General features: G+C 45.6%; 1 protein-coding gene across 3 annotated transcripts in view; it reads right to left on the bottom strand.

The window, feature by feature from the left end:
* The window catches only part of PDE7B (phosphodiesterase 7B), a 387,906-nt gene that overhangs the window by 148,957 nt on the left and 223,136 nt on the right, over positions 1–15,813 (bottom strand). Inside the window, exon 1 of one of the 3 annotated variants that reach the window (XM_040350482.1) lies at positions 6,558–7,248. The exons of the other annotated variants lie outside the window; for them this stretch is intronic. Within the exon in view, the coding sequence (XP_040206416.1) occupies positions 6,558–6,789 (232 nt within the window). The 5' untranslated portion in view covers positions 6,790–7,248. Of the gene's footprint in view, positions 1–6,557; positions 7,249–15,813 lie in introns of those variants that run through there. 3 annotated transcript variants of the gene reach the window in all.

The raw sequence follows: 15,813 nt of genomic DNA, 5'->3' as shown, positions 1-15,813 counted from the left end.
AATCATTAGGAATAATACAGAATACACTCATTTAATCAGCACGGTGGCTCCAGATAGGCTGTTCACATTTAACAGGGATATCAGGAAAGTCATTCAAAGCAAAAAAATATATAAAAAATACAAAAATATATATATATATATATGTGTGTATATACTGTATATGTATATGTGTGTGTATATATATATATATATACTTTTATATGTAATATACAAAAAAAAGAGATCAGATACTTTGAAAATCAGTATATATATATATATATATATATATATATATATATATATATATATATATATATATATATATATATATATATATATATATAATATACAGTATCTCACGAAAGTGAGTACACCCCTCACATTTTTGTAAATATTTTATTATATATTTTTATGTGACAACACTGAAGAAATCACACTTTTCTACAATGTAAAGTAGGGAGTGTACAGCTTGTATAACAGTGTAAATTTGCTGTTCCCTCAAAATAACTCAACACACAGCAATTAATGTGTAAACCACTGGCAACAAAAGTGAGTACACCCCTAAGTGAAAATGTTCAAATTGGGCCCAATTAGTAATTTTCCCTCCCCAATGTCATGTGACTCGTTAGTGTTACAAGGTCTCAGGTGTAAATGGGGAGCAGGTGTGTTAAATTTGGTGTTATCGCTCTCACTCTCTCATACTGGTCACTGGAAGTTCAACATGGCACCTCATGGCAAAGAACTCTCTGAGGATCTGAAAAAAATAATTGTTGCTCTACATAAAGATGGCCTAGGCTATAAGAAGATTGCCAAGACCCTGAAACTGAGCTTAAAGGGGTTGTAAAGGTAAAAAAAAAAAATCCCTGAATAGCTTCCTTAGTGCAGTCCTCCTTCACTTACCTCATCCTTTGATTTTGTTTTTAAATGTCCTTATTTCTTCTGAGAAATCCTCACTTCCTGTTCTTCTGTCTGTAACTCCACACAGTAATGCAAGGCTTTCTCCCTGGTGTGGAGAAAGCCTCTTGAGGGGGAAGGGGGCGAGCAGGCAAGTCAGGACACTCTCTACTTTGCAGATAGAGAAAGGAGATGTGTGTTAGTGGGCGTCCTGACACTCCTGCCTGCCCCCTCCCCCTTAAGAGGCTTTCTACACACCAGGGAGAAAGCCTTGCATTACTGTGTGGAGTTACAGACAGAAGAACAGGAAGTGAGGATTTCTCAGAAGAAATAAGGACATTTAAAAGCAAAATCGAAGGATGAGGTAAGTGAAGGAGGACTGCACTAAGGTAAAGGAAGCTATTTAGGAAAAAAAAATTACCTTTACAACCCCTTTAAGCACGGTGGCCAAGACCATACAGCAGTTTAACAGGACAGGTTCCACTCAGGACAGGCCCCACCATGGTCGACCAAAGAAGTTGAGTGTACGTGCTCAGCGTCATATCCAGAGGTTGTCTTTGGGAAATAGACGTATAAATGCTGCCAGCATTGCTACAGAGGTTGAAGGGGTGGGGGTTCAGCCTGTCAGTGCTCAGACCATACGCAGCATACTGCATCAAATTGGTCTGCATGGCTGTCATCCCAGAAGGAAGCCTCTTCTAAAAATGATGCACAAGAAAGCCTGCAAACAGTTTGCTGCAGACTAGCGAACTCCACGATCGAAATCCACTTCCCTGTATGTGTCATAATAATCAAATTAATCTATTATTCCTATATTCCTATTGGGTGAGGCTGATCAGAAAATAAATGGATGATTTCTAGAAGTGTGTATGGCCACCATAAGAGTATCTGATGTTTCCAGTGAACTGAATGTAGATACTTGGCATCAGTTCCATCTTATATAGAGACATAAGACAGGGTCATTACCTGGTGGAGAGGCCAGGACCTCCTCATTGCTCTGCAGCTCCTTTTGAATGACAGTCTGTAGCTCGTTCCTGGACTTCCAGAGGAGCTTCACCATCTCTATGATCTCCGGAAGCACGCAGCTCAGACTCTCCGAGCGGTAGGTTGGCAGAGTCCCCATGTAACTGGGTAGAAGGACCTCACCTGTCCTCCAGCTCCTGCCCACCTCAAGGAAGCATCGATCCAGCACTGGCATCCTGCTGCCCCTAGCACGGAGGGAAATCCACACACTGACAGCTGACACAGGAAACCTTCTGATCTTCCAGCACAGGGCAATCCGACCAATCGCAGCTCTCACCGCAGAGGTTGAAGGGGTGTGGGTTCAGCATGTCAGTGCATATACCATACGCAGCACACTGCATCAAATTGGTCTTCATGGCTGTGGTCACAGAAGGAAGCCTCTTCTAAAGATGATGCACAAGAAAGCCCACAAACAGTTTGCTGAAGACAAGCAGACTAAGGACATGGATTACTGGAACCATGTCCTGTGGTCTGATGAGACCAAGAAAAACTTATTGGGTTCAGATGGGGTCAAGTGTGTGTGTGGCAGCAACCAGGTGAGGAGTACAAAGACAAGTATGTCTTGCCTACAGTCAAGCAAGGTGGTGGGAGTGTCATGGTCTGGGGCTGCATGAGTGCTGCAGACACTGGGGAGCTACAGTTCCTTCGGAGACTGGGCCACAGGGCAGCATTCCAACATGATAACAACCCCAAACACACCTCCAAGACGACCACTGCCTTGCTAAAGAAGAGGATTCCAGTGGCAACCTGTGTAGCTCTGGTGAACTCCATGCCCAACAGGGTTAAGGCAGTGCTGCAAAATAATGGTGGCCACATAAAATACTGACAATTTCAGCCCAATTTGGACATTTTCACTTTTGTTGCTAGCGGTTTAGACATTAATGGCTGTGTGTTGAGTTATTTTGCAGGGACAGCAAATTTACACTGTTATACAAGCTGTACACTCACTACTTTACATTGTAGCAAAGTGTCATTTCTTCAGTGTTGTCACATGAAAAGATAAAATAAAATATTTACAAAAATGTGAGGTGTGTAGTTACTTTTGTGAGATACTGTGTGTGTGTGTGTATATATATATATATATATATATATATATATATATATATATATATATATATATATTTATACACACACACAGTAAAACCTTGGTTTGAGAGTAACTTGGTTTGAGAGCGTTTTGCAAGACCAGCAAAATGTTTTAATACATTTTGCCTTGATATACAAGAGATGTCTTGATATAAGAGTAGTGTCATGTCACAATTGAGTATAAAAAAGAAGAGAGGAGCCTCTAAGTGTAGCAATATGGTTACATTTAATGAAGGTACAACATTTATCAACTTATTGCTACACTTAGAGGCTGCTCTCTTCTCTTTTATACCCTGTAAAAAAAATGCTTTGATATACAAGTGCTTTGGATTACAAGCATGTTTCTGATACAAATTATGCTCACACACCAAGGTTTTACTGTATATGTTTTCAAGGTGTTTTTCAGGCTCTCCTTGTTATAACTTTCCATTGACTAGAAAAAAAAACATTAAGTGCCGGTTCACACTTCTGCACATTGCGAGATCGCATGTGATTCGCACTGACGTCTGTGCGATTTCAGCCATACTGTAAGTATGTCTGATATCATATTACATTTGGACCAAACTCGCACAGGACCTTTTTTTTGGTCCGCAGCAGAATCGGATCGTATGGGTGATCACACCTATGTGATCGGATTCATGTCCGAACTGTCAGTTCACAGTGCGATATGCGAGCTGAAATGGGGGTGTCGTTAACAATGTATTGACACTGCCGGCAGTTTGCATATGGCAGTGCGAGTCGGTGCGGTGGATTTGTGCAAACCGCCACATGGGTCCTGGTTCACACTAGTGCGCCTTTGAAACCACGCTGCTTCTGCACGATTTCAAAGCCGCAGCTCAGTGCAATTTGGATCTGCAATTTCTTTTTTTTTTTTTTTTTACTTCCTATCTTTATTAATCCATTTTTCATTATACATCTACACATTCACATACCTTTCCCACCCTCCTCCAGAACATACAAATACAATAATCATAATATATCTTGCAATTTCTTAGTGGCTTGCGACTTCATTTAACAAAAGTCAATGAAATCACAGAAAAGAAGTGCAGGATTTTTTTTCAGAGTCCCAAAAACTTAAAAGGTTCCATTGCCAAAAATAAGAATGAATGAAAACTTGTCATGCGATTTTGAACTGGCTAAAAACTACAAGTTACACACGTTTTCCAGGTGCTGTCATTTAATTCTACAGGGGACCAAAAACACAAAACTCTGTCCCATAGAAGCTCATTCAAGTGACAAGTCTTCAAACCTCATGATGCTCAGGTATGAACAGGCACCTTAGGATACCTCATGATGCTCAGGTAAGAACAGGCACCTTAGGATACCTCATGATGCTCAGGTAAGAACAGGCACCTTAGGATACCTCATGATGCTCAGGTAAGAACAGGCACCTTAGGATACCTCATGATGCTCAGGTAAGAACAGGCACCTTAGGATACCTCATGATGCTCAGGTATGAACAGGCACCTTAGGATACCTCATGATGCTCAGGTAAGAACAGGCACCTTAGGATACCTCATTATACTCAGGTAAGAACAGGCACCTTAGGATACCTCATGGTGCTCAGGTATAAACAGGCACCTTAGGATACCTCATGATGCTCAGGTATGAACAGGCACCTTAGGATACCTCATGATGCTCAGGTCAGAACAGGCACCTTAGGATACCTCATTATACTCAGGTAAGAACAGGCACCTTAGGATACCTCATGGTGCTCAGGTATAAACAGGCACCTTAGGATACCTCATGATGCTCAGGTATGAACAGGCACCTTAGGAAACCTCATGAGGCTCAGGTAAGAACAGGCACCTTAGGATACCTCATGATGCTCAGGTATGAACAGGCACCTTAGGATACCTCATGATGCTCAGGTATGAACAGGCACCTTAGGACACTTCATGATGCTCAGGTATGAACAGGCACCTTAGGATACCTCATGATGCTCAGGTATAAACAGGCACCTTAGGATACCTCATGATGCTCAGGTATGAACAGGCACCTTAGGATACCTCATGGTGCTCAGGTATGAACAGGCACCTTAGGATACCTTATGATGCTCAGGTATGAACAGGCACCTTAGGATACCTCATAAGGGTTAGGTATGAACAGGCACATTAGGATACCTCATGATGCTCAGGTATGAACAGGCACCTTAGGATACCTCATGATGCTCAGGTATTAACAGGCACCTTAGGATACCTCATGGTGCTCAGGTATGAACAGGCACCTTAGGATACCTCATGATGCCCAGGTATAAACAGGCACCTTAGGATACCTCATGATGCTCAGGTAAGAACAGGCACCTTAGGATACCTCATGGTGCTCAGGTATGAACAGGCACCTTAGGATACCTCATGATGCTCAGGTATGAACAGGCACCTTAGGATACCTCATGATGCTCAGGTATTAACAGGCACCTTAGGATACCTCATGGTGCTCAGGTATGAACAGGCACCTTAGGATACCTCATGATGCCCAGGTATAAACAGGCACCTTAGGATACCTCATGATGCTCAGGTAAGAACAGGCACCTTAGGATACCTCATGGTGCTCAGGTATGAACAGGCACCTTAGGATACCTCATGATGCTCAGGTATGAACAGGCACCTTAGGATACCTCATGATGCTCAGGTATAAACAGGCACCTTAGGATACCTCATGGTGCTCAGGTAAGAACAGGCACTTTAGGATACCTCATGATGCTCAGGTATGAACAGGCACCTTAGGATACCTCATGATGCTCAGGTATGAACAGGCACCTTAGGATACCTCATGATGCTCAGGTATTAACAGGCACCTTAGGATACCTCATGGTGCTCAGGTATGAACAGGCACCTTAGGATACCTCATGATGCCCAGGTATAAACAGGCACCTTAGGATACCTCATGATGCTCAGGTAAGAACAGGCACCTTAGGATACCTCATGGTGCTCAGGTATGAACAGGCACCTTAGGATACCTCATGATGCTCAGGTATGAACAGGCACCTTAGGATACCTCATGATGCTCAGGTATAAACAGGCACCTTAGGATACCTCATGGTGCTCAGGTAAGAACAGGCACTTTAGGATACCTCATGATGCTCAGGTATGAACAGGCACCTTAGGATACCTCATGGTGCTCAGGTATGAACAGGCACCTTAGGATACAATAGGAAATCTCATATCAATCATTGAAATGCTTCTAAAAAACGTTCTTGATGGCCATACATGCTTCGATTTTATTATCTGATGGATGCGACATTTGATCTTAATGATCCAATTGGCAAACCAATAGCCAAAACTTCCTATCTGATCGTTGATTACGATTGGATTTAATCATACTCAGGAATCCGATCATATTTCGATCAATCGGATTATGAGAACAGAGATGAGATCCAATATTTTCGATTATTTACAAAATCGAAATCCACTGCCCTGTATGTGTCATATTGATGAAATCGATCTATTATTCCTATTGGGTGAGGCTGATCAGAAAAGAAATGGATGATTTCTAGAAGTGTGTATGGCCACCATAAGAGTATCTGATGTTTCCAGATAAATACTTGGTATAGAGACATAAGACAGGGTCATTACCTGGTAGAGATGCCAGGACCTCCTCGTTGCTCTGCAGCTCCTTTTGAATGACAGTCTGTAGCTCGTTCTTGGACTTCCAGAGGAGCTTCACCATCTCTATGATCTCCGGCAGCTCGCAGCTCAGACTCCCCGAGCGGTAGGTTGGCAGAGTCCCCATGTAAGTGGGTAGAAGGACCTCACCTGTCCTCCAGCTCCTGCCCACCTCGAGGAAGCATCGATCCAGCACTGGCATCCTGCTGCCCCTAGCACGGAGGGAAGTCCACACACTGACAGCTGACACAGGAAACTTTCCGATCTTCCAGCACTGGGCAATTCCGACCAATCGCAGCTCTCACATCGGCTTCACTGACTGCTCACATTGCAGACACATCGGGGATGTTGGGGATCGGGCTGACATGTGCCCTGCACTGATCACACACTCCGAGGACTGTCACAGGAGCGGGGCTGCCCAGCTGGCTCATTCCTCTATGCTGCCTGGCCAGGTGCCAGCTCTTCCTTCCTTCCTCTCACTCAGGGCATTAGGGCTGATCCACTGGAGGCTTATTTACCCAGCTCCCTCCCCTCTGCTCTACCTTCTCAGTCCACTAAAAGTCCACTGCTTAGTTTGTCTGTGGAGCTGAGCCCGTGTCTTTCTACAAGAAGGAGAAAGAGATAATGATTCACATACTACTGTCAGCAGAGACTCAGGAAGAAGTGAATCAGAGCTGCAGGCACAAACCAAGTACATGTTGTGTAACTCAGAGATCAGCTCTTCTTCCTGTCTGCCTGCTAAATACTGTATACATCAATCACTGACACACTGCATTACAGGAACATACAGAGGCTGAGGGACATACAGGGGGTCACAGGAGCCGGGAACATACAGGGGCTGAGGAACATACAGGGGTCACAGGAGCCGGGGAACATACAGGGGCTGAGGAACATACAGGGGTCACAGGAGCCGGGGAACATACAGGGGCTGCTGAGGAACATACAGGGGGTCACTGGAGCCAAGGAAAATATAGGGGATCACAGGAGCTGAGGAACATACAGGGGACCACAGGAGCTGAGGAACATACAGGGGGGCACAGGAGCCTGGGAACATACAGGGGGTCACAGGAGTCGGGGAACATACAGGGGCTGAGGGACATACAGGGGGTCACAGGAGCCGGGGAACATACAGGGGCCGAGGAACATACGGGGGTCACAGGAGCCGGGGGAACATACAGGGGCCGAGGAACATACAGGGGTCACAGGAGCCGGGGAACATACAGGGGGTCACAGGAGTCGGGGAACATACAGGGGCTGAGGGACATACAGGGGGTCACAGGAGCCGGGGAACATACAGGGGCCGAGGAACATACGGGGGTCACAGGAGTCGGGGGAACATACAGGGGCCGAGCAACATACGGGGGTCACAGGAGCTGGGGAACATACAGGGGCTGAGGAACATACGGGGGTCACGGGAGCCGGGGAACATACAGAGGCTGAGGGACATACAGGGGGTCACTGGAGCCAAGAAAAATATAGGGGATCACAGGGGCCGGGGAACATACAGGAGCTGAGGGACATACATGGGGTCACTGGTGCCAAGAAAAATATAGGGGATCACAGGGGCCGGGGAACATACAGGAGCTGAGGAACATACAGGGGATCACAGGAGCCGGGGGACATACAGGGGCTGAGGAACATACAGGGGATCACTGGAGACAAGGAAAATATAGGGGATCACAGGAGCCGGGGAACATACAGGAGCTGAGGAACATACAGGGGATCACAGGAGCTGAGGAACATACAGGGGGTCACAGGAGCTGAGGAACATACAGGGGATCACAGGAGCTGAGGCACATATAGGGAATCACAGGAGCTGAGGAACATACAGGGGGTCACAGGCAGGGCCAGATTAAGATCACCATGGGCCTGGTGCTGAGGATTTTGGTGGGGCCTTTTAGGCTGCATTCACACCTCCGCGACAAGTAACGCCGCGTACGCGGCGTATTTTGCCGTGAATAGTGTAACTTTTTTTTTACAAATCCTTCCTATTGCTTTGTATGGCCGAACGCCAATGCCGCCTGAAAAAAAGGGTCCGGGACTTTTTTTCATGCCGCAGGTGTACGGCGTCTATGAGATGTGAACCATCTCATAGACAGCAATGGGAATTCTCCCCTCCAGCGGCACGAGCGGCCGGCGTCGGGCGTTTTGTCGCGGAGGTGTGAATGGGGTGTAATAAATAATAAATGCGTGGGAATGACATGAACGCAGCCCAGCCAAGGCAAGTGACCAAAGGCACAGAACCCAGAAGGTGACCGGGTGAAGATGGAAGTGTCCAGGCCCCGCCTGATTCATCGCAGCACTGGAGGGCTCAGTCTGAAAATTGAAGTGTACACTAATGTGCTAATATGCTGTGCATAGTTGTACGTTGTGGCATAACCTACCCCAGGGCCTCTAAAAAGTAGTAATGTTAGGAAAGTTTACTACCACTTCATTATCACAGGATCCCAGGAGCCTCTCATGGGGCCCCCTACTGACCCAGTGGCCCTTGGGCAGTGCCTAAGTGCACAGTTGCCAACATTTAAAAAATATTTTCAGGGCCACTTTTTTATATAAGTGCTATATTTAGAGTAGCTGAGATCCCCGATGTTCCTCTATACATCATAGTAGTAATCACAAAATGAAATGAGTACTAATAATGGGGCAGAACAAATATGAGAACTGATATTTCCTTTAGTACAACTAACAAAAGTGTGTCCATTCTAGAGCTGGTAACATTGAGGATATTCAGTATAATTTTAAAGAACTGTTTTTGTGGGTAAGCGACATAGGGGAGGAGTATGGACGGTATATAAGTGGGAAGTATGTGCAGGTGAGGGAGAGGAATGTGGAGGGTCTAACAGTGGGCACTATGTACAGGAGAGGAGTACAAAGGGTACGGAAAAAAGCACTATGTACAGGAGAGGAGTGTGAAGGGTATGACAATGGGCAGTATGTACAGGAAGAGTGAGGGGGTATGACAGAGGGTAGTACGTACCAGAGAGAAGTGTGAAGGGTATGATGGGGCAGTATGTACAGGAGAGGAGTGTGGAGGGTATGACAGTGGGCAGTATGTACAGGAGAGGAATGTAGATGGTATGATAGTGGGCTCTATGTATAGGAGAGGAGTGTGGAGGGTATGACAGTGAACACTATGTATAGGAGAGGAGTGTGGAGGGTATGACAGTGGGCACTATGTATAGGAGAGGAGTGTGGAGGGTATGACAGTGAGCAGTATGTACAGGAGAGGAGTGTGGAGCGTGCGACAGTGGGCACTAAGTACAGGAGAGAAGTGTATGACAGCAGGCACTATGTACAGGAGAGGAGTGTGAAGGGTATGACAGTGGGCGCTATGTATAGGAGAGAAGTGTGGAGAGTATGACAGTGGGCACTATGTACAGGAGAGGAGTGTGGAGGGTATGACAGTGGGCACTATGTACAGGAGAGGAGTGTGTAGGGTATGACAGTGGGTACTATGTATAGGAGAGAAGTGTGGAGAGTATGACAGTGGGCACTATGTACAGGAGAGGAGTGTGGAGAGTATGACAGTGAGCACTATGTACAGGAGTGGAAGGATATTTAGGGACTGAGTAGTGGTTAAGCGGGTCATACATGGATTGAAATTACGCCAATTATGCAGAGACCAGCCATAGTCAATCTATGTATGGGCTAGCTGGTTTTACACAAGTCAATCTATCAATCAACTTGAGTACAACCAGCCTGTTTTTTTTTTCTTAAAACAATCAGTGCTGCCAGCTAAAGTTAGCAACACTGATCATTGTACGCACTGGCAGAACACAATAACACTGCAGGAGTGATTCCCCCATCCACAGGTCAGCAGGTGAGAGGGTGTGTGGGGACAGGCTGGGGAGAGATACTAGTCAGTGGCTGGGTAGGCACGGGTAGTATCAGAGCCAGATACATACAGGTTACATACGCCACGATCGTTAGAGCGAGAACAATAATTCTAGTACTAGACCTCCTCTGTAACTCTAAACATGTAACATATAAAAATGTAAAGCATCGCTTAGGATACCAAAAAAAATTGTGCTAACTTAACTAACTGTTTTTTTAATGAATGAAACATTTTTTTCCAAAAATACATGTTTGAAAAATTGCTGCGCAAATACCGTGCTAGAGCTGCACAATTAATCGTTAAAAAAATTGTGATCTCGATTCAACCCCCCTGACGATCTTCAATGCAGAGTTTGCTGATTCTTTCATATAACAAGTGGAGAGACTTTCAGCTGTCAAAAGAAAATATCTGGGCAGTCTGCCAAGTTTTTAACAGGAAACATTGTAACTGACACTTCCTTCTTAGATCAAAGGGATACACTTCTGTGTGTAAAGAACAAATCTGGGCAGTCTGCGAAGTTTGTAAACAAAATGAAACATTGTAACTAACTAACATTGTAACTAAATGTAACCACTTAAAGTCCAACACTTGTTTCTTAAGTTAAAAAGCAATATTATTTGCTAGAAAATTACTTGGAACCGCCAAACATTATATATATTTTAGCAGAGACTCTAGGGAATACAATGGCTATTGCTGCAATATGTTATGTCACAATGCATTTTCCCACTTCAATGAATAATAAAAACCATAAAAACAAAACAGTGAAGTTAACCCATTTTTTTTTGTTTGTTTTAATGTGAAAGATGATGTTACGCCGCAACAATCGTGAGAGAATCGTCATCTATCTTCTAAGCAAAAGAATTGCAATTCTCATTTTAGCCAGAATCGTGCAGCTCTACACCCTGCAACATAAAAAGTGCAAAGACCACCATAGAGTAATTTTCTAGCAAAAAACAAATGATGATTTTTACATGTAGTAGAGAAGTGTCAGAATTGGCCTGGGTGGCAAGGGGTTAATTACCATGAGTAATATACAAATAATTATTATAAGCCATGTGATCCTATCAGTCTGCTGTAGTGTGTCAGCTTGTATTTATATTGGCCGCTCTGAATGTAGCTTCTGACAGGCTGTGCAAGCAGGCCCGTATCTCCGGAACCATACAGGGAGTGCAGAATTATTAGGCAAATGAGTATTTTGACCACATCATCCTCTTTATGCATGTTGTCTTACTCCAAGCTGTATAGGCTCGAAAGCCTACTACCAATTAAGCATATTAGGTGATGTGCATCTCTGTAATGAGAAGGGGTGTGGTCTAATGACATCAACACCCTATATCAGGTGTGCATAATTATTAGTCAACTTCCTTTCCTTTGGCAAAATGGGTCAAAAGAAGGACTTGACAGGCTCAGAAAAGTCAAAAATAGTGAGATATCTTGCAGAGGGATGCAGCACTCTTAAAATTGCAAAGCTTCTGAAGCGTGATCATCGAACAATCAAGCGTTTCATTCAAAATAGTCAACAGGGTCGCAAGAAGCATGTGGAAAAACCAAGGCGCAAAATAACTGCCCATGAACTGAGAAAAGTCAAGCATGCAGCTGCCAAGATGCCACTTGCCACCAGTTTGGCCATATTTCAGAGCTGCAACATCACTGGAGTGCCCAAAAGCACAAGGTGTGCAATACTCAGAGACATGGCCAAGGTAAGAAAGGCTGAAAGACGACCACCACTGAACAAGACACACAAGCTGAAACGTCAAGACTGGGCCAAGAAATATCTCAAGACTGATTTTTCTAAGGTTTTATGGACTGATGAAATGAGAGCGAGTCTTGATGGGCCAGATGGATGGGCCCGTGGCTGGATTGGTAAAGGGCAGAGAGCTCCAGTCCGACTCAGACGCCAGCAAGGTGGAGGTGGAGTACTGGTTTGGGCTGGTATCATCAAAGATGAGCTTGTGGGGCCTTTTCGGGTTGAGGATGGAGTCAAGCTCAACTCCCAGTCCTACTGCCAGTTTCTGGAAGACACCTTCTTCAAGCAGTGGTACAGGAAGAAGTCTGCATCCTTCAAGAAAAACAAGATTTTCATGCAGGACAATGCTCCATCACACGCGTCCAAGTACTCCACAGCGTGGCTGGCAAGAAAGGGTATAAAAGAAGAAAAACTAATGACATGGCCTCCTTGTTCACCTGATCTGAACCCCATTGAGAACCTGTGGTCCATCATCAAATGTGGGATTTACAAGGAGGGAAAACAATACACCTCTCTGAACAGTGTCTGGGAGGCTGCGGTTGCTGCTGCACGCAATGTTGATGGTGAACAGATCAAAACACTGACAGAATCCATGGATGGCAGGCTTTTGAGTGTCCTTGCAAAGAAAGGTGGCTATATTGGTCACTGATTTGTTTTTGTTTTGTTTTTGAATGTCAGAAATGTATATTTGTGAATGTTGAGATGTTATATTGGTTTCACTGGTAAAAATAAATAATTGAAATGGGTATATAATTTTTTTTTTGTTAAGTTGCCTAATAATTATGCACAGTAATAGTCACCTGCACACACAGATATCCCCCTAAAATAGCTAAAACTAAAAACAAACTAAAAACTACTTCCAAAAATATTCAGCTTTGATATTAATGAGTTTTTTTGGTTCATTGAGAACATGGTTGTTGTTCAATAATAAAATTAATCCTCAAAAATACAACTTGCCTAATAATTCTGCACTCCCTGTAAATGATATGAGCCCCATATTTTAACCAGTTGTGGGGTAGTTCTTCCCATGCCTACCCCAAATGTGGGGTTTCTGTGACCTCTGGTCATCAAGCTACAACCCCCCAAATTCGATCTTAGAAAAGAAAAATCTTAAAAAAAAAAAATTAAAAAAAACATTTTTTTTTTTTTTTTTTTTTGGGCAAATGGGCCTATCTTGAGAAAGGGGCCTGGAGCTGCAGCTCCATCAGCCCCATTGTTAATCCGGCCCTGGTCACAGGAGCTGAGGAACATACATGGGGTCACAGGAGCTGAGGAACATACAGGGGATCACAGGAGCTGAGGAACATACAGGGGATCACAGGAGCTGAGGAACATACAGGGGATCACAGGAGCTGAGGAACATACAGGGGATCACAGGATCTGAGGAACATACAGGGGATCACATGAGCTGAGGAACATACAGGGGATCACAGGAGCTGAGGAACATACAGTGAATCACAGGAGCTGAGGAACATACAGGGGATCACAGGAGCTGAGGAACATACAGGGGATCACAGGAGCTGAGGAACATACAGGGGATCACAGGATCTGAGGAACATACAGGGGATCACATGAGCTGAGGAACATACAGGGGATCACAGGAGCTGAGGAACATACAGTGAATCACAGGAGCTGAGGAACATACAGGGAATCACAGGAGCTGAGGAACATACAGGGAATCACAGGAGCTGAGGAACATACAGGGAATCACAGGAGCTGAGGAACATACAGGGAATCACAGGAGCTGAGGAACATACAGGGAATCACATGAGCTGAGGAACATACAGGAGATCACAGGAGCTGAGGAACATACAGGGGATCACAGGAGCTGAGGAACATACAGGGAATCACAGGAGCTGAGGGACATACAGGGGATCACAGGAGCTGAGGGACATACAGGGAATCACAGGAGCTGAGGGACATACAGGGGATCACAGGAGCTGAGGGACATACAGGGAATCACAGGAGCTGAGGGACATACAGGGGATCACAGGAGCTGAGGGACATACAGGGGATCACAGGAGCTGAGGAACATACAGGGGATCACAGGAGCTGAGAAACATACAGGGGATCACAGGAGCTGAGGAACATACAGGGGGTCACAGGAGCTGAGGAACATACAGGGGGTCACAGGAGCTGAGGAACATACAGGGGGTCACAGGAGCTGAGGAACATACAGGGAATCACAGGAGCTGAGGAACATACAGGGGGTCACAGGAGCTGAGGAACATACAGGGGGTCACAGGAGCTGAGGAACATACAGGGGGTCACAGGAGCTGAGGAACATACAGGGGGTCACAGGAGCTGAGGAACATACAGGGGGTCACAGGAGCTGAGGAACATACAGGGGGTCACAGGAGCTGAGAAACATACAGGGGGTCACAGGAGCTAAGGAACATACAGGGGGTCACAGGAGCTGAGGAACATACAGGGGGTCACAGGAGCTGAGGAACATACAGGGGGTCACTGTAGCTGAGGAACATACAGGGGGTCACTGTAGCTGAGGAACATACAGGGGATCACAGGAGCTGAGGAACATACAGGGGGTCACAGGAGCTGAGGAACATACAGGGGATCACAGGAGCTGAGGAACATACAGGGAATCACAGGAGCTGAGGAACATACAGGGGATCACCGGAGCTGAGGAACATACAGGGGATCACAGGAGCTGAGGAACATACAGGGGATCACAGGAGCTGAGGAACATACAGGGGATCACAGGAGCTGAGGAACATACAGGGGATCACAGGAGCTGAGGAACATACCGGGGATAACAGGAGCTGAGGAACATAGAGGATCACAGGAGCTGAGGGACATACATGGGATCACAGGAGCCGATTCGACCATATTTAGCAAGGCGCGTGGAAATCCACTCTTGAAGTCGTGGGAAAGTTGTCTATAATTGAAATAATGCATGGGGGGAGGGGAGGGGTACATTACAGTCTTTAGAGAGACAGGTTAAAGCACGCAAGGAGCCCTTGTCCACATACAGGGATCACAGGATCCGAGTGACATACAGGGGATCACAGGAGCCAAAGAACATACAGGGGATCACAAGGGCAGAGGAACATGTAGCTGAGGAACATACGGAGGATAACAGGGGCTGAGTAACATATAGGAGAATACAGGGGAAGAGGAGCATACAGGTGATCACAGGGGCCAATAAACATATAGAGGAATACAGGGGCTGAGGAACATAAAGGGGATCACAGGGGTTGAGGAACTTACAGGAGAACACAGGAGCAGAAGAACATACAGGTGATCACAGGGGCCAAGGAACATATAGAGGACTACAGGGGCTGAGGAACATACAGGGGATCACAGGAGCTGAGGAACATACAGGGGGCCACAGGAGCTGAGGAACATACAGGGGGTCACTGGAGCTGAGGAACATACAGGGGATCACAGGAGCTGAGGAACATACAGGGAATCACAGGAGCTGAGGAACATACAGGGGGTCACAGGAGCTGAGGAACATACAGGGGATCACAGGAGCTGAGGAACATACAGGGGATCACAGGAGCTGAGGAACATACAGGGGATCACAGGAGCTGAGGAACATAGAGGATCACAGGAGCTGAGGGACATACAGGGGATCACAGGAGCTGAGGAACATACATGGGATCACAGGAGCCGATTCTACC

This window comes from Rana temporaria, chromosome 4, assembly GCF_905171775.1.
Source record: "Rana temporaria chromosome 4, aRanTem1.1, whole genome shotgun sequence".
In the NCBI taxonomy this organism is placed as follows: Eukaryota; Metazoa; Chordata; class Amphibia; order Anura; family Ranidae; genus Rana; species Rana temporaria.
The sequence above is the reverse complement of the archived record's forward strand: the minus strand, read 5'-3'. Positions and strand labels throughout refer to the sequence as shown.